Genomic DNA, 19,875 nt, shown 5'->3' on the forward strand with positions numbered 1-19,875 from the left:
ATGTAGCAACATCATTTGTGCCATTTTGGGGGCAGATGGCGAATTCCGAAGATATCAGAAGACTAGCGAGAGTACTGGATAGAACCATCAACCGGACCACGGACATACTCTATAATATGACATTAGAACAAAAAGCGATAAGACTAGTGGCGCTTCAGAACCGGATGGCATTAGATGTCATTCTGGCTGAATGTGGTGGAGTGTGTAAATTAGTCGGGTCCGCTTGCTGTGTTTTCGTGCCAGATTCCTCCCCCAACTATCTTCAAGGCAATACAGAATCTGCACGTTCTTAGTTCAGAAGTGCATGTTCCTGAGGGAAACTGGGATCTTAGCGCTTGGTTCTGGGACTTCTTGCGATCTTGGGGTTGGAAGGTACTTTCGGTCTTACTGATCATTTTGGGAATTCTGTTGTTCCTTTGTTGTTGTATCCAGTGTCTACCTAGTACATGTTCGATGCTAGGGGGATGTTGCGCACAAGCGATAGGTACGATAGGACAAAGTGTATGCCCCAGATTAAACCTCCAAGGAAAACGTGTTAAAAGAAATCTTAGCGAATGACCTGATGGCAATAGATATTTCTGACAGCGATTCAGGGTGCATGGACGATGATGCATGGAGTTGTTTGCAAGAAGATCCGAAGTAGTTTAGCACTTGGCATAGGCCAAAAGGAGGGTTTGTCAAACAAGAAATTATATTGTGCCTCCTATTGCAACAAATATATGTATATGGGCCTTCGCCAAGCTGCTTATAAGCCACTTGCGAAGGAATCAGTGTTTCAAGGTCCTGACCTTAGAATCAATGTAAGCCGCCATTTTGGGTCAATCCGCCATTTTAGGTTCTCTCTGTAAAGTCACCCTGTGAGTTAAAGTGGTGAACAATATCATTCCGAAATACAACATGGCCGTCTTGACCTCTGTGTGTAATTAATATGTAACTTGCCTGCAAGCCACTTGTTGGGGTCGTGAACTGAGACCTTGTCCTTCGCTGACCTGTGTGTAAAGGATTACTCGCGCCAATGAAACTAATCCACGAGTAAATATTAAGAACAATGTATTCAAATACTGAACTGAGAACACTTGTTTAACTACATTGTATTAATGTTTGAGAAGACCTGTATGAGAAATCCCAAAATACACAGTTGCAGTGTAGGCTTGTTGACGTATGTATTAAAGGCAAACTAGTTGCATGTGGATATGCGAACTCGGCATGAACCCTAGATCAGTAATGTATTAGAGGAATATTAATCCGAAGTAGGGTTGGACATCGTGTTCGCAGATGGTATAAAAGAGCAACGAATTCTAATGTACAGCGTCTCTCACTAAGCACACTGAACCACGATGGAGTTTGTTGTGTTGTACTGAGGGCCGATAGCTATCTGTTACTTTTCTTGGAAAACTGTTCAGTATAAAATAAAGATCTTTGTATGTTCCTCGGTAACCCGTGTTCGGTGTATTTCCTTTTGGGGTACTCAGCCTCGATATTTTGATTTTGTTTTTGCCAGAACACCAATGGCTCTTCAGAAACTGATTATTCAATTTTTATGAATAATCTGGATCTGAAGAACAACGCTGATGTCCGCTGTGACTTTGACTACTTAGGCATCCTCTTTTCAGCGGCTCAAACGGGTAAAGCACACCTCAACAAGCAACAATTGAAGATGGCCCAGTATTTGGGTTGCCTTTCCCATTTTATGGCTCGGTGCGATGGCCAACCTTTGGATCTGATACTAAACGTATATGGAATTCAGACAAAGGCTGCAGTTCTGTATAAACCCCCCTTATCGGCTTGCTCTAAAATGCTATGTTTATAGACTCTTGAAAACAAATTTCTTAAACGGCTGTTGGGACTTTTGCGGTCTGCTCCCAATTTTGCAGTCTACCAGGAATTGGGAGAGGGCTTTTCAAAGGACCAATCGACGCTAGCACGGATCCATTTTTGGCTACGTCTGTAGTCAAATGAGAATGCAAGTTTAACATACTTTATTATTAAGTCCCTATTGGCTAAGGATAATAGGCACAACATTCCATGGCTCTCTTTCATAAGCACATTTTTGACTGAATCTATTGCCACTGTACATTTTCCCTTGGGCATGTTGTTGCCATCTGCGCATCTGCAGTATTATAAGCGTTTGTTTGCCTGTGTAATAATTGAGAAGCGGGAGTGCAGGGAGACACCCATTCCTATGAATAGTGCCCATGCTGTTATTAGCCGGCTAGGTGTTGTTCAGCCCTATCTTATTTTTAGTTCAAAAAAGTTGGACCGGTGGCTGATCACCAATGCCCAGTTTAGCAGTTTGTTTTTGGGACAACAGTGCAAGCTGGAAGGGTTTTTCTGATATAGCGAACTGGCCGGTGTGCAAGATTTGGTGGAAGATTTTAATCATCTCATTCTACTTTTCCAGTTTATAAGGATATTGGAAAGGCTACTATCCTCCCTGTAGTTAGACATTTTAATTGGCGACATCACCCCACTCTACTTTTTTTATTATCTGCAGATTCAACTTATGTTGCTTGGGCTTTGTTGTCTTTGTTGTCTTTTCTGAAACGAGCGATGTACCTCAGAAAGGGCATTTTAGCCGTTTCTTGGACTGATTTTTCCCTGTTCTAGTTTTCGGTTCATTTGTACAATACCAGATTTTTTAATAATGTGCTTCTGCTATGTGTTGCTGTGCATATGGCTAATGTCATGAATTAGTTTTTTAGGGGCCTGTTTAATGGAAGTGTCGTCCAGAAAAACATATTGACTGATATATATATATATATATTCAGAGAAAATAAATTGTTAAAGGGACGTTATGGTTCCAAGTAAAACCAAAAAACCCTTGAAATTTGCCAGATATGGTAAGCTAGGCAACCATAACTTGCGCCACCACCGTGCACTGCTAAGCCTAACACCCAGGACATCAAAGATGACATCACAAATGTCACTGATGACATCACATGTCTGACGCCCCCTTTTTTCCTTTCCTGACATAACTAGGACACATGACTTTCTTCAGTAACAGTCAGGAACTAAAAATTGTAAATGTACTATATTTGTAGACTTATCCTTCAAGTATGTTCTTACAATAATTCCCTTATGGTCCAGTCATATCATTTGAAACATACACATAGGGGAAGACACAACCTTGAAAGACAGCAATCCTTTTTGTGCATTAAAATTATCAGTAGAGTAATCAGCACTTTCTGATAGTTTTGATGTTTTTTTATTACTGTACTTTCCCTGTATATGCTCATATTTTTATATGTTGTACTCACACTATTTTCCTTAGGGTCCAGACACATCATGTGATATATATAGATAGGGTAAGTAACAGCTTTGAAACAGAGCAATCATTTCTGTACATAAAGGTAATCAGTTAGGTTATGAACACTTTCTCAGTTAGGTTATGAACACTTTCTGCTACTATTGCCGTTTTTTGTCTTACTTCAATTCCCTTGTATATATTCATATTTGTATGTGGTGTTGTCTCTTTGTGATTTGTCTATAATAATGCAATTATGTAGTAAGTGGGTTTTATTACCTACTTATCACAAGTTTCACTGTACGCTAAACTCTAATATGAAAACAGTTATCACTTCACTATTCAACATGGCAAGCTTATGAATATTGCACCTCCATCATGTATGCTGCACACAATGCCTATGTTTCTACTTGAGTACCTTAGTATACTGGATGGAAGTTAATAATAGGATGCTATTTATATCAATGCATAGCTTAATGCACTGATTAGCACTTGATATTTATTCCAATAATCTTTGACACTTTTTTTATTAACATTACACTAAGAATCCCTTGTACAGACTTTTCATGAAAGGTAAATGCACATGTGATGTCATCAGTGATGTTATCAATGACATTTGTGATGTCATCTTTGATGTCCTGGGTGTTAGGCTTAGCAGTGCACGGTGGTGGAGCGAGTTATGGTTAATGTTAATGTTAGAGGACATGTGTACCATGCACTATCATCACCGGAGTGGTCCCCTGGTGCTTGCTTAGCTTACCATAACTGGCGAATTTCAAGGGTTTTTCGGTTTTACTTGGAACCATGACGTTCCTTTAACAAAGTTTTTTCATTGATTTTCATAGGTTTTTATTAGTGCAACTTAACCATAACGTCCCTTTAACACATTTTTTTAATTGAATTTCATAGTTTTTTATTAGTGCAACTTAACCATAACGTCCCTTTAACACATTTTTTTAATTGAATTTCATAGTTTTTTATTAGTGCAACGTAACCATAACGTCCTTTTCAAACGATGAACACCACTAGCATCCTAGGTTCTCAAAGTGGGCATGCGGCGTCCCGGTGTAGGAAGGAAAATCTTTTACCAAGATGGACACCATGGAAAGGGAAGGCGGGGTGTATAAAGAGAACACAACAGGGCATCGGTAGGGGGGACCACGAGGGAGCCACGGGGCACGAGAGGGATGTGGGGGGCAACAGGAGAGAGACACGGGGCATGGGAGGGGGTGGGGGATAACAGGAGAGAGACACGGGGCATGAGCAGGGGGTGGGGGGCAACATGAGAGAGACACGGGGCATGAGCAGGGGGTGGGGGGCAACAGCAGGGAGACACGGGGCATGAGCGGGGGGTGAGGGGCAACAGAAGGGAGACACAGGGCATGACCGGGGCGTGGGGGGCAACAGGAGAGAGACACGGGGCATGAGAGTGGGGAAGGGGGTAACAGGAGAGAGACACAATCATAGACTTTGTGCTGAATAAAGCATGCTCCAAGTACGCATGCAGATCGTGATCAAAGTACTGACAAGTGTTAAGCCTCACACCCTCACCTTGGAATACAGCATTCTGGACTTTGACACACAGGGGAGGTCTTCGCTGGGTTCTATGTGTTTTCAACTCAAACATATTTGGGAATATATTTTCTAAATTTTTCTTTTTTAAACAAATGATCTCCCCCTGGTTTTTATTTGGGTTTTTAGGGTGATCCCTTAGCTCATAACCCCATCTTAACCTCACCCCATCCTTCTGAATCTAACCAAACAACCCTATGTTTTTTCTTCCTTTTAACCCAAAGAAAAGCAATTTTCAATATAAGGGAGTTTTGTTAATCCCCAGACATTTTTTCCCCAAATGAACTGTGTAAACCAGTGACTTTGATGCATGCAGCCTTGGCCTTGAGACAACCGCTATTGTTTAAGCATGAGAACGATTTGATCACCTCTAATACTCTGTGAACACATTAACATGAACCGGATCTTGGATCATTAATCCATGTTCTTGAATCAGCATAACGCAATTGCTAAAACACACTCTATCTACAGCTTCCACTTTGATTTCAACCCCTGAGGGATGTACACTGAACTCCTGAGTGGATGGTCTTGATGGCCTAAACCCACACGGACAGCATGGACCGAAATACTTGCAGTCAGTCGATATGCATTTCAGACTTCATGGGACATTAGCTTAAGAAAGAATGGACCTTGAAATTGTAACCTAACAAGGAAAACAATTAGTTCAAAACATCAGTTAGTGTGCTTACCTGTATGACAAATGAATGTAATCCGTGGCTCTGGCCATCTGGAGTATAAAGCTGTGCATAGACAACGGCATGAGTAGCCGTCTTGCCCATGTTACCGACCCAAAACTTGGCAGCTTCAAAATCAGGCGTGTTGATGATGAATTCCTGCAACAAGTAAATACATAATTACCCACATAGCTACAGAAAATCAGAAAATGAACAGACTTGCTGGATCATAAAATACAAGCATTGGCAAAGCTATTTGTTTTGGCTTTTGCAGTTGTTCATTTAATTTAAATTGTATACACATTAATTTATGTTGGCGCCATAAAGAACGGGTCCAGCTTAAAGAACATGCATGCTAAAGGGGAAGTAATTAAGTGACAAATATGTGAGCTATTAGTTGCTGCTAGATGATTACTTATAACATTTTAAAATCGGCAGCTGAGGTACAACATTTGCAGCTTAAACAGCCTGCTACGAAGGACCATGAAAAGCCTGCTACGAAGGACCATGAAATGCTTTTGTTCTCTGTACCATTCAGCATTGCATCAAAAATAATGTTAAAATACATATACAACCCCATATTACACATGGCCCTAATGATGTCTAATAGAATAGGCCAGGGTGGTGAGGCTGCTTCCCGATAGCCCCGCTGGAGATGGTACTCAGTGGGAGGATCTCATGGGAAGAGAACAACCCTCTATGGACAAAGCAGAACAACTCGTGAGGACACGGTATGACAACTCTCCACACATACCCTATACAGCTTTTTTTGTGGAGGATTTTTTGAGGTCCCAATGCGACAAAGAGGATTATGTTACGCAAGCTGTACTAGGTCATGATGCAGCTGGATTAGATGCAATGTAGTGTGAAGGGTCAGAAATGAGATGAGGACACAAGGTTGTCTTGTTTTCACAAGAAGATATTTATTAAAAGAAAAAGGGTTGGGAAAATGCCTCTCTGGCCCTATGCTAAAGGGCATTGTCCCTACCTATAAACCAAAAACTACAGATCTGTCTGTGTCAGGATGTCAATAACTGAAAAAAAACTGTCCTTGTGTCCAAAACATCCTATCCGGTCCCTCACACTATTAACAAATGACAACGTGTAAGGAAACATATCTTCAACTGCCCAAAAAGTGTTCAAAACAAAAATAAGTAGAATTCCAATGAAAATGTTCTCCAAGGTGAAAACCCTTGGTTCCAGAGGGTAGATCCCTTCCCCTGGATTCCTAATTGGAAGAAGAATATTCACTTTTGTAAACAGTTGCTTGGTATCTTTTTTGGACTCACAAGATTCCTGTTTAGGCAACCAAATATTTAACAGTCTTTCTTTAATGCAGCTTTCTCTGTGGTCTGGATAGCAATGTCTTTTGTAAGTGATTTCAATCCGGCACACACCCAAGACAATGGCTAGCATGTAAGGCACAACTGAAATCCTTTTATTTTTCTCTAAAAGTTCTTTTATTCTGAACAATGCGATGTACCACTCATATCACGCCCCTCTGCTGAAACCCCCCGGTCACACTGAACAAGGAATCAGGCTGGTTTGCAAAGTTAAAATATGTATTTATGTATTTATAAATTAATCACACTATGTTTTAATGGCTACTCAATATTCACCAATGGGATGATGTAGCACAGAATAATATCTTTAATACACAAAGAGTAATAGTAAGCAAAACAATTCAGCACAGAAATAATACTTTTGTATGTGTGTGTTCAGATCAGATTGCACTGTGGTTAAAGGTTCCCCCTGCACACCCCTCAACCCCCCAATACACAATGTAAAGAGATAGAAGGAGAGAACAGGTATTCAAGAATGGCATAATTCAAACAAAATACAATCCCACTTTCCCCTGGCAAACACAAGAGAAAACAGGATCGACTGTCAAGCTGTCTGAATGGCTTTTACGTTATCTTGAAAATGGATTGGGCAAAAACACTAAATATGGTTTAGATTGCTGAAATTGTTATAATTCTTATCATAGCCGCTTTGAATAGTTGTAACAAACACTAGCAATGATTTAATACCAAGAAATAATTTGAAATCTTAAAATTAAGGTCGGGAGCAATCGTAAGCTGTTTTACACGTGTAAGAATTTCCCTAAAACGAAATTCGCGGCAAACTTTTCACTGCGCGATAATCAGGATAGCAGGATAACTATAAGGATGCGGTTTTAGATGCGATTTAAAGCTGTGGATGTTAGCTACAAGCAGAAGTTGAAATTGTGTTTCTAGCACAAAAACAGAGGAAGATAGGGACGTTTTAGTGGAGGTCGTTTTTTCGAGATAGATGCAAGAATGGAAAAATGGGAATGCGCTTTTAAAGTGACAAATGGGATTTCTAACACGATAGGATGACTATGAATAAACAAATCCCCACAAGAACCAGCCACTTGATCAGGGCGACTGCCTGCCCGGGACTCGCCTTCTTCAGATGAGAAAAGATCAGCGCAAAGATAGTTTTTGCAACACTAGCGAAGGAGGGAGGGATAGGATAGAGTTCAGGCAATTCAAAAATATTTCTAACAATGCAGGTTGTGAAGACAAGATAGGATGGATTTAAGATAGGGATTGGACTAAGCAAGGTACATATGCTAGTGACACAGTTCTATCTATATATACTCACTAGATATGTTTCAAACAGAACCGTCAGGGATTCTGTTCTGGGATTCTGGTCAGGGATTCTGGTCAGGACAGACTGCTGGGCACATAGGATTCAGCAGCGTCAAAGCGCTCTGGACACCGCACGGCACCGGACTGGATCTGATCTGCAATGCACTCTGGTCACAGCACGGTCCCGGACTGGATTGGATCTGCCCTTTTTAGTTCTGATGATAATTATTTCAGCAGGCAAGCAGTACAGCGCAGCCCAGCTGTATTTTAGTTCCCCTTAGGTTTGTGGGGTTGGTTCTGGAAATTGAGGCCTAGCTGAAAGTGGTTCAGCTATGAAATGGGTTCTGCTTTGCCAAGTTTCTGGAGTCTGGAGCAAGGAAGATGGAAAGTTCTGCAACAGGGTGCTCCGCCAGCATTCGGATAGTGGGTTAATCTGTCTTTTCTGCACTCTGCTGTCTTTATTTGCTAAAGGGGTTGTGTGTGCTGGTTTAGCCTATGCTCGTTCCTTTGACAGGGATTGGTCAGAATCTCCTCTCTACCTTGATAGGAGGAGAAAAACAAGGTGTCACCTTTATGGTGTGGGTTTATGAGGCTTAGAGTCCACCCCTAGCCTCTTGAACACAAAATCTACTTTTGACATAATACATATTTACACATATGCAACCTCTATAACAACCACATATATAGATTACATATTTTGTACAGCAGCTACTGCTCCAAACCCTGTAGCTGTAGGATCTTGTGTCTGCTTTTCCCAGAATGTCGCCCTTTTCGTCAGGAACACAATGTCCCATTTATCAGCAAATTTCTACAAGTGTGCGCGTGTAACATGGGCATAAGTGTATACAGTTTCATTATTCTAGCAGAAATACATTTGGTGTAAAATCACTTTTTCTGCCGTTTCCTTCCACAATATGTCACACGATCTTGCCGCCTCTTGAAATGTGCAGCCAAAATTTAGATTTACAATTCCGTTACTTTTGTTTTTGACCATTTTAAGTGGCAAGTTATATGTATTTAAACAACTTGTTCTTTGTGAATGTCTAGCCCCAGATGGTTGTTTGTCTATGCCTCTCTTTTTGTCTCCCTTCAGTCCAGGAGCATCTCCTCCCTGCTGGCTCTTGAAAGAGTCCATTTACGACAGTCCTTACACTTAGCATTTCCTGCTTGGCAGTTTTTCATTGTTTCCTTCCCCAGTGCAGCCCAAATTCTTCCCACACCCTATAATTACCATTTAGGTGTGATTTCCTGATGAAAGGAGATGGAGGGGGGAGGCCTTGCCTCCGTGAGGAAAGCTGTTATTTCCGGTTTGGTTGCTCTAGCCAGGCTTAAATTTACATGTTAATTTTCCGTTAACAGACAGCAAACTTGTGGGATCAAATCACAGCTAAATACTTCTTCAAGAATTTAAACCAAGGAATCAAAACAATTACAACATAGGTTACCATCAGTACAGGCCTCTTAACTTGCAAACATTTGATTTTAGTTCATACATGTTTAAAGTTTTAATCCTGCAGGCCCCTGACAGCTGTCATTCAGGAGGCCAAGGGTACTGCACCCTGATTTTGACAGATCCACACAGCCATTTTTGCTGTGGAAATCACTTGATCCTTTCAGCTTTTCAGGACATTGTAAGTTCACAATGGTTTCTTCCACTAAGTGAAGGGTAGCACCCAGCAAGAATTCTGGATCTTTCAGGGTGCTTTGTACCAGCATTCTGAAGTTTCAGCAACAAAGAAAAAAGTGATTTAAAGCAAGATTTTGGGGTTTCATTCAGCGAAGCACTGCTTTTCCTTTTGTACTCCATCTTCACATGTTGTGGAGCCCAGTGACATGTTTCAGGAGTGAGATCTCTGTTCCACCACTGACAACATGCATGGCAGATTGGGCAGCCATCTTTTCGTGCTTTGCAAAGTGCGATTTTCAGAGGTTTTGGCGCGCAGAAGGGTTTTGCAGCCATTTTGATGTTTCCGGCACCATCAGAACACAGTGATGCTACATGGCAGAGCAACAAGTGGGTAGAATCATCCAACAGAGCCCCCCTCACGACTTGAGGTTGACCGCCCGTTAAGGGGAAGTCGGGAGATTGGGATGTTCTTTCTTTCTTTGGTCCAGGTGGAGAAAGTTGACTGCTTCTCCCATCAGTGCTGGATCAACATGCTCTCCTCGCCGGTTCTGGATGGGAGTATGGAGCGATACTCTGGGCCCCGTGGGTCTTTCCTCCCGGTCCCCGAGTGGTCCTCCTTGGTACTTAGAATCCTTGGTTTCAGTGCTATGAGACAGAACAGAGCATGGTTATGGACATTTCCTCACCACTATTCATGTAGTGGGGTAGATGCATACATTTGACATTCAATTTACAATATTCCCCGGCTGTAATTCCTAATAATGTTGACAGGTGGAATGGTTTTAACAGTTGGAATTTTTCTAGGGATCCGGAATGTCCCCCTCTGGGTTTCTGGTTGGCTCCTCTATTTGCTGCAGAGTATGCCTGGGATGGCAACTCTTCAGCTGGTTGATGTGGACCGACTTGTCTACCCCTTCTGCCAAACTGCCCTTGGGGATGCAGATTTTGTAGGCGACTGGTGAGATTCTTTCTACAATTTCAAAAGGACCCCGCCAACTAGGGAGGAATTTTCGCTGTTTAGCTTGGTTCCTTTGGAAATTGTACAAGTAGACCCGGTCTCCTACTTGGTATTCTTTTTTAGTTGTCTTAAGGTCATAGTGGGTCTTCATACTGTCTGCAGATCTTTCTAGGTTCCGCTGAGCATAGGCAAAAGCATGTTGAAGGTGTTTTCTCAGATTCTCAACATACTCATGAGTTGTGGAGGCATTTATCAAGGTCTGCTCTTGGGTTCTGTAGAGCAGATGCTGGGGAAGCACCATCCTTCGTCCAGTCACCAGCTCAAATGGAGACATTTTTGTTGCAGAAGAAGTGGTAGATCTGATGGCAATCAGGACAAGAGGTAATCGAATGTCCCAACTTGGCCCAGAATCTGCCACAAACTTTTTTAATATGCTCACAATAGTCTTGTTTTATCTCTCAACTCCATCACTAGAGGCTAGCTGGTAGGCAATGTGTAGTTTCCTTTTGAACCCAAGTATCTCCCACATCTTTGTCATCACTTTGTTAGTGAAGTGGCTAGCTCAGTCTGACTCAATCCGTTGGGGTAGTCCAAAACGCGAGAAGATGTGATTGATCATCAGGGCAGCTGCTGTTTCTGCCTTGCGATTTGGGGCCAGGAGACATTCCACCCATTTAGTGAACAAGCATGTTACGGTCAACATGTACTTGTTCCCCCTAGGGGAGCGAATCACAGGCCCGATTAAATCGACTTGTAAATCTGACCAACGCAGTGTCATCCCCCTCTTTTGGAGGGGAGCACGGTGTGTGGGTGATGTTGGCTGAAATTGTGCGCACACAAGACACCCCTTCAAGTATTGGTCGATTTCCTGACCCATGTGTGGCCAGTATGCAACATCTCACAAGATTTCTAATGTCGTATGAAACCCCCGATGAATGACCGGCTGTGGCCGCATCATGGGTGTGACTTAGCATCAGGCTTCGGAATCAGGTAGGGACCACCCACTGGTCATGGCCAGCTATGGATCTCCTTACCAGCAACCCGTCTTGGATTTGGAACATTTCATCAACACTCGGAGGTCCTCTTTCCCAATGTAATCGGTATCAGTCAGGGGAAAGTTCTCAGGGTCCTCAATGTGTTGATAACACTTACCAATTATTGGATCCCCTTTTTGAGCCGTAATCAAATCAGCATCTGGGGTCTCCTTAATCCATTGTGCAGTTGAGAATTAATTGTGAGCATTTGTCTGGGACCTAGTGATAGCAGTGACCTGGATTTACCCCAACAGGGACTCTATCTCAAGTAGATTGCCTTGGATGGCTCTGGTTTTGGCCAGCTGATCATCTAGGTCATTCTCAGTTTTGTCTAGTCCCTCTACCTTAGAATGACCCTTGATCTTTTTCCAGTAGATGGTCATCCCATTCGAGGTGACCAGATCATCAAGATTTCATATAAATTTTCTGTGTTTCAATGGTTTGTTATTAGCACATAGCATGCCTCTGGTTTTCCAATTTACAGGTGCTCCACGAACCCATTCCGTACATAATCTGAATCAGTGATTATGACCAGTTCGTGGAGTTGGTGTTGGACAGCAGTGAGAATGGCTTGATGCACAGCCATCAACTCTGCCACTTGACTACTTCGGGGACCGATTTTGTACCCAGCGGAGGGTTCTGGGGCATCATTCACCCATACATTCCCTACGCCGGCCACAAGTTCTTTTTCCCCGTTGTTGTCAACATGGTAGGTGCACCCATCCACATAAACAGTGGCCATTCCCTCACACTGGTCTTCTTCATAGAGTGTGTGTGGGGAATTAAGGTATGCCTCCATGTTGTCCTTTATTTTAAGACTTTCGTCCTCGAGACAGTTTTCTCTGGCACAATCATGCAAGTCAGCCAGACCTTGCGCGAGGGAACTCTTCTTGTTTTGGCCATATCTGACCTCCACAGGAAAGCCTTGCATTGACAGAATCCAGGAAGTAATTCGGGAATTACTAAAATTTCCGGCCCGGATTCTGTCACTTTGAAGATATTGCAAAGGTTGGTGTGGAGTCTCCACTATGATGTGTTCCCCCTGGATAAACGGGCGGTAATTCTTCAATGCCCACACCGTTGCCAGGAGTGCCTTCTCACAATCGTTGAATTTTTCCTCCACAGAGGATAAAGTCTTACTCGCATAGGAGATTACTTTATTGAACTTGTCATGCTTTTGATATAATACTGCTGTCAAGAATGTATTTGAGAACCCTGTCTCCAAGAAGAACTCCTTGTTTTTGACAGGGTAAGCTAGGCAAGGCGCGTGTGAGAGGCTTCTTTTGAGTTGTCTTACTGCCTCGGCTTGTTCTGGACCCCACTCCCACTTGACCCCCCCTTCAAAAGATGGATCAGTGGTCTTGTGATCTCTGTGTAATCCTCAATGAACTTTCTGCTGTAATTAGTTAGTCCAAGGAGGCTCCTTAGTTCCCGCAGAGTTGTGGGGTCTTTTATTTTCTGGCGTGCTTCCACTTTCTTTTCCTGGGGACAGAGACCCTGAGGAGTTATCTCATGCCCCAAGAAATTGACACGGGTTCTGCACCACTGTGCCTTTTGAAAGGAGAGTTTTGCTCCGGCAGCCCTCAACTGTGACAGGACGTAATGGATCTCCGTTATGTGTTCCTCCACAGTTGAGCTTTTGACTAGAACATCATCTACATAGGCCAAGTTACCCCTCTCATCCAGGTCGGGCATGGCCTTGTGTAGAAAGATATTAAATTCATTGCCCGAGTTGATGAATCCGAAGGGGGTCCGGGTCCAAGTGTACTGCTGCCCCCCGAAGGTAAAGGCCAGTTTGTATTGGTCCTCCCTACTGACAGGTACACTCTAGTACCAATTGGTCAGGTCAATAGCAGTAAATACCTTTGACCCCTGGATCTGGGCCAGCCCTTGGTCAATGTAGGGAAGAGGCCATCGGGAAGTATGGACCCGTTTGTTGAGCTCCCTTAGGTCAGCACAGAGTCTCCACTGGCCGTTAGGTTTCAAAGTCCCCAGCACCGGATCATTGAAGCTGCTGTGGACTGGACAAATTATCCCACGGGACTCAAGGTTCTTAACTATTTCAGTAAGGGACTCCATTGATGCGAGAGGCAAGCAATATTGCTTCACAAACACTGGAGTCATGCCACGGTCCGTGGGAATTGTTGTTGTGTGGATGTCGGTGCGACCACAGTCATATGAGTCCATCGCAAAGAGATCTTGAAAATCAAAGAAAACTTTTTGCTTTTGCTCCAAAGACTCACAGGCATCAGCTAGGTTGACTCTCTCTTCAACCATCTGCCTGAAGCCTGGAAAGACTTCCGGTTTGGCTATCTCAGCGGCCTCCTCCAGCTAAATCTATGGAAAAATGTCGGTCATCAACTGCCATTCCAATAATGGTGCCTGCGCCCAGGGTGCTACTCTTTAGGTCGCTGTTATCCACCTCTATTGGAATGGTGTTGTATTCTATGTTGACTAGTGGTGTTGGGTTTACCCCCAGCCCTTGCTGTTGGAAATGAGCATTAAGATGGACATAGGCGTCAGGTTTTTTCTGTTTCTATCCTCTTTTAATTTTTACTTCCAGTGAGAATTGTCGGTCCTTTCTGGGATGGTGACTTCCTCTCCAATCTGAATTTCAACTGCATATGGCAGCAGTTGAGCTGACCAAAATGCTTTCTTTGGGTCATCAAAGTCCATGGGATTACCCGCTAATCGGGACCAAGCTTTGAAGTTTATTAGGTCCAAATTAATGGCAAAGCGATTGAGAATGTCACTGCCTAAATAAAATGCAGCAGGGACATCTCGCACGACCCAACAATTATGGACTATGCTCTTGTTGCCTATGGAGATTTTGAGCATACACCTGCTTGGCAGGAGATGTTTGGAATTGGGCGTTTCCAAATCCATTTTCCATTTGTCTAACAGTTTAAATGTGGGATGGCTGGATCTTTTGGGAGTTTGCGGAACATGGCCTCGCTGATGAAGCTCTTACCGTTGTTCACCCATTCTCGGGCGAGAACAGATTCCTTCCCCTCATTTAACTGAATAGGAATGAACAACTGCTCTCCAATTTTCTGAATATCCGCAAAGCTTTGAGCTGATTTCTCATCTTTTTGGACGATAGGAATGGGATTTTCTGATTGTGAATTTTTATAGAATTTCAGAGTGTTTCCTTCCAGTGTATGGAATGCCACCTTAGACTGGAAGGAAGGTTGATTTTCAGAAATAGAGAGGACTCCCCATCACCAGTTTGTTGTCCTACTGCAATTACTGTAACGTCTGGGATTTGATTACTCTGAAGTGAAATTCAAGTTGGTCAGGTTTTTGTTCAACCATGTGGCATGTGCCATTTAAACTAACATGGTTGACACTCTGTTTCAATTTTATTGGTCGGCTAGTTTGGGCCCAGAGGACCTTGTTTACACAATCTATGAGGGGAGACAACCTACGCAGGATGTCATTCCCTAGTAAACAAGGTGTGCCCTCTGGAGTCACAATTATGACCGGGTGCTTCACCTTGTGTCGCCCAATTTTAATGTCCAAATCAGCAGTGCCCTCGACAGGAATTTCCTTCCCGTCGCGGTTCTGAAGTTGTCCAGGAAGGTGTGAGAGGAATTTGGTATTTCTCCCCCTTCCCGAATTTAGTTGATCAAAGGCCCTTTTTGACAGAAGGGTTGCTTGGGATCCAGTGTCCATCAGTGCCAAAATTGTACATTGCCCCTGTATTTGGACCGGGGCATAACATCTTCCCTCCTTTTCCTCAAGGGCGCAAAAATAATGCACTTTTTTGGACAACTGGTAGGTTAATTTACTTGCTTTGGACACTGACAGAGAGGTGATTTGGGCAAGATTCTGTTTGGGATCTTGGGAACCTGTAAGAAAAAGGTGACAGCTAGATATGGGTGAAGTTTTGGGTTCCCCTGGTTCTGATTCTGGGCTGCCCCCCCTTTTTGGAGGCAGTCACCAGGATGGGTTTGAACCAGGGGATTTACGTGCTGGTCATTCTGGGTACTGATGATGGGCGGTTTTAACTCGGTCCCCACATCTACCCAGTCTGGATTTGGATCTTTTGGGACCCAATTTTCTTTGGGAAGAGTTCTCCTTTTCCCAGAATCCTCTGAGGACCCCTCTCCTTCAAACTGGAAGATTTGCACTTCCTCCTCAAAATGGGTCTTTTTAGGTTCTTTATTTCTCCTACCCACTCTCTGCTCCTTGGGTTGCAGATTTTCGGGGGCAGGAGATTTTGGTTCCGGTTCCTGGGTTTCCAGGGGCTTTTCACAAGTGGGGAAGAAAGCTTCCTCCAAGGCTTTACACCCCCCTTCCCCTTGTGCCTCCTCCATGGGAACCGGTGGGTTGTCGGGGTTCTTCCCCCGTCATTGTTCTGGAGCACCAGACCCCGGACTCGAGGAGTTCTGAGCCGCCATGCTTATCTGAGGGTTCTGTTGAGCCCTCAGCATGCGACCCAGATCCTGTGTAATGTTCTGGACCTGGCGCTCTAGTTGGGACACCCGCTCTGGATGGTACGGGGTCTTCAGATCTACCCTGGGTTGGGCCCGGGAAGGGTAACTATCCCTTCTCCCAAGATACTCCGGGATAGGAATGTTTGGGTACCCCCTCCACCCTTGGCCTCCTCTCTCCTGGATTGGGCTATCTGAGCTCAGGAAAGTGGGGAAAGAAAGAAGAGTTGTTTTGGGGGTTGAAGTTTGGCGGGTACCTGGGAAAGAAGTTTTGTCCGGCATTTGGGGGATTACTGCCCTCCTGGTGAAAGTGAGGAGGGATGTTTCCTGGGTTTCCTGCTGCCTGGTTGGACCCCCCCCTTGGGCTGGAGGAGTCCACACACAGCCCAGGATGGTTCTATTTCCCTTGTAGCGTGGGCTGATGTAGTCAGGGGAGTTAGGGGTCCCATTTGGGGGGTTACCATCCTGGCTCCCTGTTTGGGATTGGCCCGAGGGCCTTCTAGGTTTGGGGTTGGTTGGATTCTGTGCGGGAAGATTCTTAGGCACCCCTATCTCCAAATCTAAAATGGGGGCAACCTTCACCTCCACCACCTTAGCAGCAGCAGGGGCGTTGGTTCTTTTGGGGCTTTTGCTGCTATTTTTATTTTCCAACGGCTTCTGTACTTCATAGATGCGCATGGCTTGTTCAACGACCCAGTCTAGTGATCTTTTCTCATGAAAGTCCCTCACTAGCTGGGTCATAATATATGTAGGGAGTGCATGAAAGAAGGTGTTCACAAATTTGTTACTGTCAGTGTGCACCCTTCTAGTGGTCTGCGCGAAGGTGCGTTTGAATTCCTGAACAAATTCTTGTGGGGCCTGGTCTTCCCCACATTGTAAGTTGTAGGCTGCCTTGCGAGCCTCTTGAGGATTCCTATGAATGGAAAAATGTTTCAGGATGGCCGCCCTCTAGGTGGACCATCTGGAATGGTTCTGATCATCCAGCCCCGCAAAGTAGCTGGAGCACTCAGGAGAAAATTTCCACTTTACATACTGAATACAGCTTTGGCTGTCCTTCAGATGGAAAGTTTCCATCATCTGCTCAAATAATTCAAGGTGCTCCCAAACCGAATATTTGGCATTTTTGTGATAGGGCGTGATGACGCTCCTAATAGCTTTTATTTGTTTCAGGGAATCCTTGAGCAAAGCCCTCTTGACTTTGTTGGCCTTTTTAGTTCGGGTCACCCTGGTCCACTCATGCTCTGACTCAGAAGCACTGCTACCAGAGGTGGCTGTCTGGTTTTCCAGACACTCCTGGATTCTGCAAGCTTGGGAATGGCTGGCAGAATGTGGAGTTCTAGTTCCTTGGGTCCTGTGGCGCGCCCAAGAGTCTTCTGACTCTTCCTTGCCCCCCGGATTGGTTGAGTACCCCCCACTGTCCTAGCTGTGAAGAGGTTTTTAGTATGCTCTTAGTGGGCTTAATCTCATGGAATTCCCCACCAAACTTCACTGCCTGATCTCTTGATGAGTTATATTTCTTAGGATCCATTTCCATGATTCTCCCCTCACTGGAGTCTCCCTGTTCAGAGAAGATGGCCCTAGCACTTGGGAACCTGTACATAGATGCCCGCCCATCCATTTCTGGGAGGCGCTGACCCATTAGCCCCATATTCCCCATTGGGTTGAAGTCTAGCATCCCTCTGGCCCTTGGTTCATGTGAGCCAGTGGACATGGGGGTGGCAGAGTCCATGAAATTTAAGAGATTAAAGTCTCTGGTGCCAAGGTTCCTGAGGTTATGCTCAGGGTTTTCCCTGTCCCATCTGACGTCATCTCTCTCAGCCCCTACTCCCTGATGGCATGCAAGAATCTGACCCTTTTGTTCTTCTGTTAAGGCCTTACTGGTCTCTATTAGTTGTTCCTGCATGGCTATTTGTCTATGGAGCCTGTCATTTTTCTCACAGAGAGCCTCATTGTCCCTGTGCTTCCTGTCTGATTTGGGAGTATTGGGCCAACTTTTGCTGCAGGAGGCTCACCTCCTGAGCTGTCCCCTTACTGGCCTGGTCATTCTTTGCCAGAGCATCTTCCACCCTCCTGGTGTGCTCTAACAGCTTTTCATAGTTCAATTTTGAGTTCACCCAGTCCCTGAAGGGCAGGTGATTTTCTTCCACCTTGGTTTTTAAATGGCTGACTTCCTGGTCTAATGCGTCCCTTTTCTGAATTAGAGAGCCCCTCTGTGCAGCCAGGTTGTTCCTCTGTTTTTTTAATGCACCAGCGTTCTGGCGCTCTTCATCGAACTCTGTTTGGGATTCAAGGTCTTTAAGAATTAATTTAATATTTTCTTCTTTTAATTGGTCTATCTGGTCTTGTAAGACGACCACCTGTTCTGCGCAAACTCTAAAAGTTAATTGTTGCGCCAGTTTTTGTTGGCTCTGTTTTAAAGAGTCCAACCTTTCTTGACACTCTTCTTGCAGTGTCAGTAATTTGGTGTCTTGCTCTACCCTCTCTTGCTGCAGGAGATCCAGATCTTCTTTTACTTTTGTCAGGTACTGTCTGGTTTCATCTTGGCTCTTTTGTAGCCTTTGCTCTTCAGAGTCCAGATCAGTTTGGGTCTTCTGTAGGGATTGTATTTGCCTTTTTGCCAGGTCTAGGTTTTCGGCATATTTTTCCTGTATTTCTCCAATGTGGAGGTACAGGTACGCCGCTATTTTGGCAATTTTACATTGCTCTTCTTTTACCCTTGGGGCCATATACAGTTCACTAAGTGCCTGGTGTAATGGACTCTGGTCCTGCCGTATATCTAATTCTGTGGCAGTGGCTTGTTGTTTGATTTTCTGCAGCCAAACATTCTCATCCTGCTCATCCCATTCACCCCAGACAAACAATTTGTGCAGTGGGTGTTCCTTTGCCATATTAATTTTTACTGGGGTCGCCATTCCGGAAATATTAATTTCCTCCTGACTTATCTCAGGATTATTTTATTTTTGCAAAACAGGCACAACTCCTTTGAGTATTTCTATTGAAGGGTGTTTTTACAGTGTAGCACAGTATGGGAGCCCAACAAGGTGTATGTACCCCGTCAGTATCCGGTACACACCCAAGTCAATGCCTAGCGTGTAATGCAAAACTGAAATCCTTATTTATTTTTGTCTAAAAGTTCTTTTATTCTGAATGATGTACCACTCATATCACCCCCTCTCCTGGAACCCCCCCCCCACCCCCTGGTCACACTGAACCAGGAATCAGGCTGGTTTGCAAAGTTAAATTATTTATTTATGTATTTACAAATTAATCACACTATGTTTTAATGGGTACACAATAATCACCAATGGGGTGACGTAGCACAGAATAATCTCTTTAATACACAAAAAGTAATAGTAAGCAAAACATTTCAGCACAGAAATAACACTTTTGTATGTGTGTGTTCAGATCAGATTGCACTGTGGTTAAAGGTTCCCCCTGCACACCCCTCAACCCCCCAATAGAAAATGTAAAGAGATAGGAGGAGAGAACAGGTATTCAGGAATGGCAGAATTCAAACAAAATACAATCCCACTTTCCCCCAGCAAACACAAGAGAAAACAGAATCGACTGTCAAGCTGTCTGAATGGCTTTTAAGTTATCTTGAAAATGGATTGGGCAAAAACACTTGATATGGTTTAAATTGCTGAAATTGTTATAATTCTTATGGGAGCCGCTTTGGATAGTTGCACACAAACACTAGCAATGATTTAATACC

The 19,875-nt window shown here is 43.9% G+C and overlaps 1 protein-coding gene across 1 annotated transcript in view; it reads right to left on the reverse strand.

Moving 5' to 3' along the window:
- Nucleotides 1–19,875, reverse strand: part of ACOX3 (acyl-CoA oxidase 3, pristanoyl) — a 1,085,216-nt gene that overhangs the window by 921,570 nt on the left and 143,771 nt on the right. Inside the window, exon 6 of the mRNA XM_069632027.1 lies at nucleotides 5,506–5,649. Within this exon, the coding sequence (XP_069488128.1) occupies nucleotides 5,506–5,649 (144 nt within the window). The remainder of the gene's footprint in view (nucleotides 1–5,505; nucleotides 5,650–19,875) is intronic.

This window comes from Ambystoma mexicanum, chromosome 6q (genome assembly GCF_040938575.1).
Source record: "Ambystoma mexicanum isolate Mex_15411 chromosome 6q, UKY_AmexF1_1, whole genome shotgun sequence".
Classification (NCBI taxonomy): Eukaryota; Metazoa; Chordata; class Amphibia; order Caudata; family Ambystomatidae; genus Ambystoma; species Ambystoma mexicanum.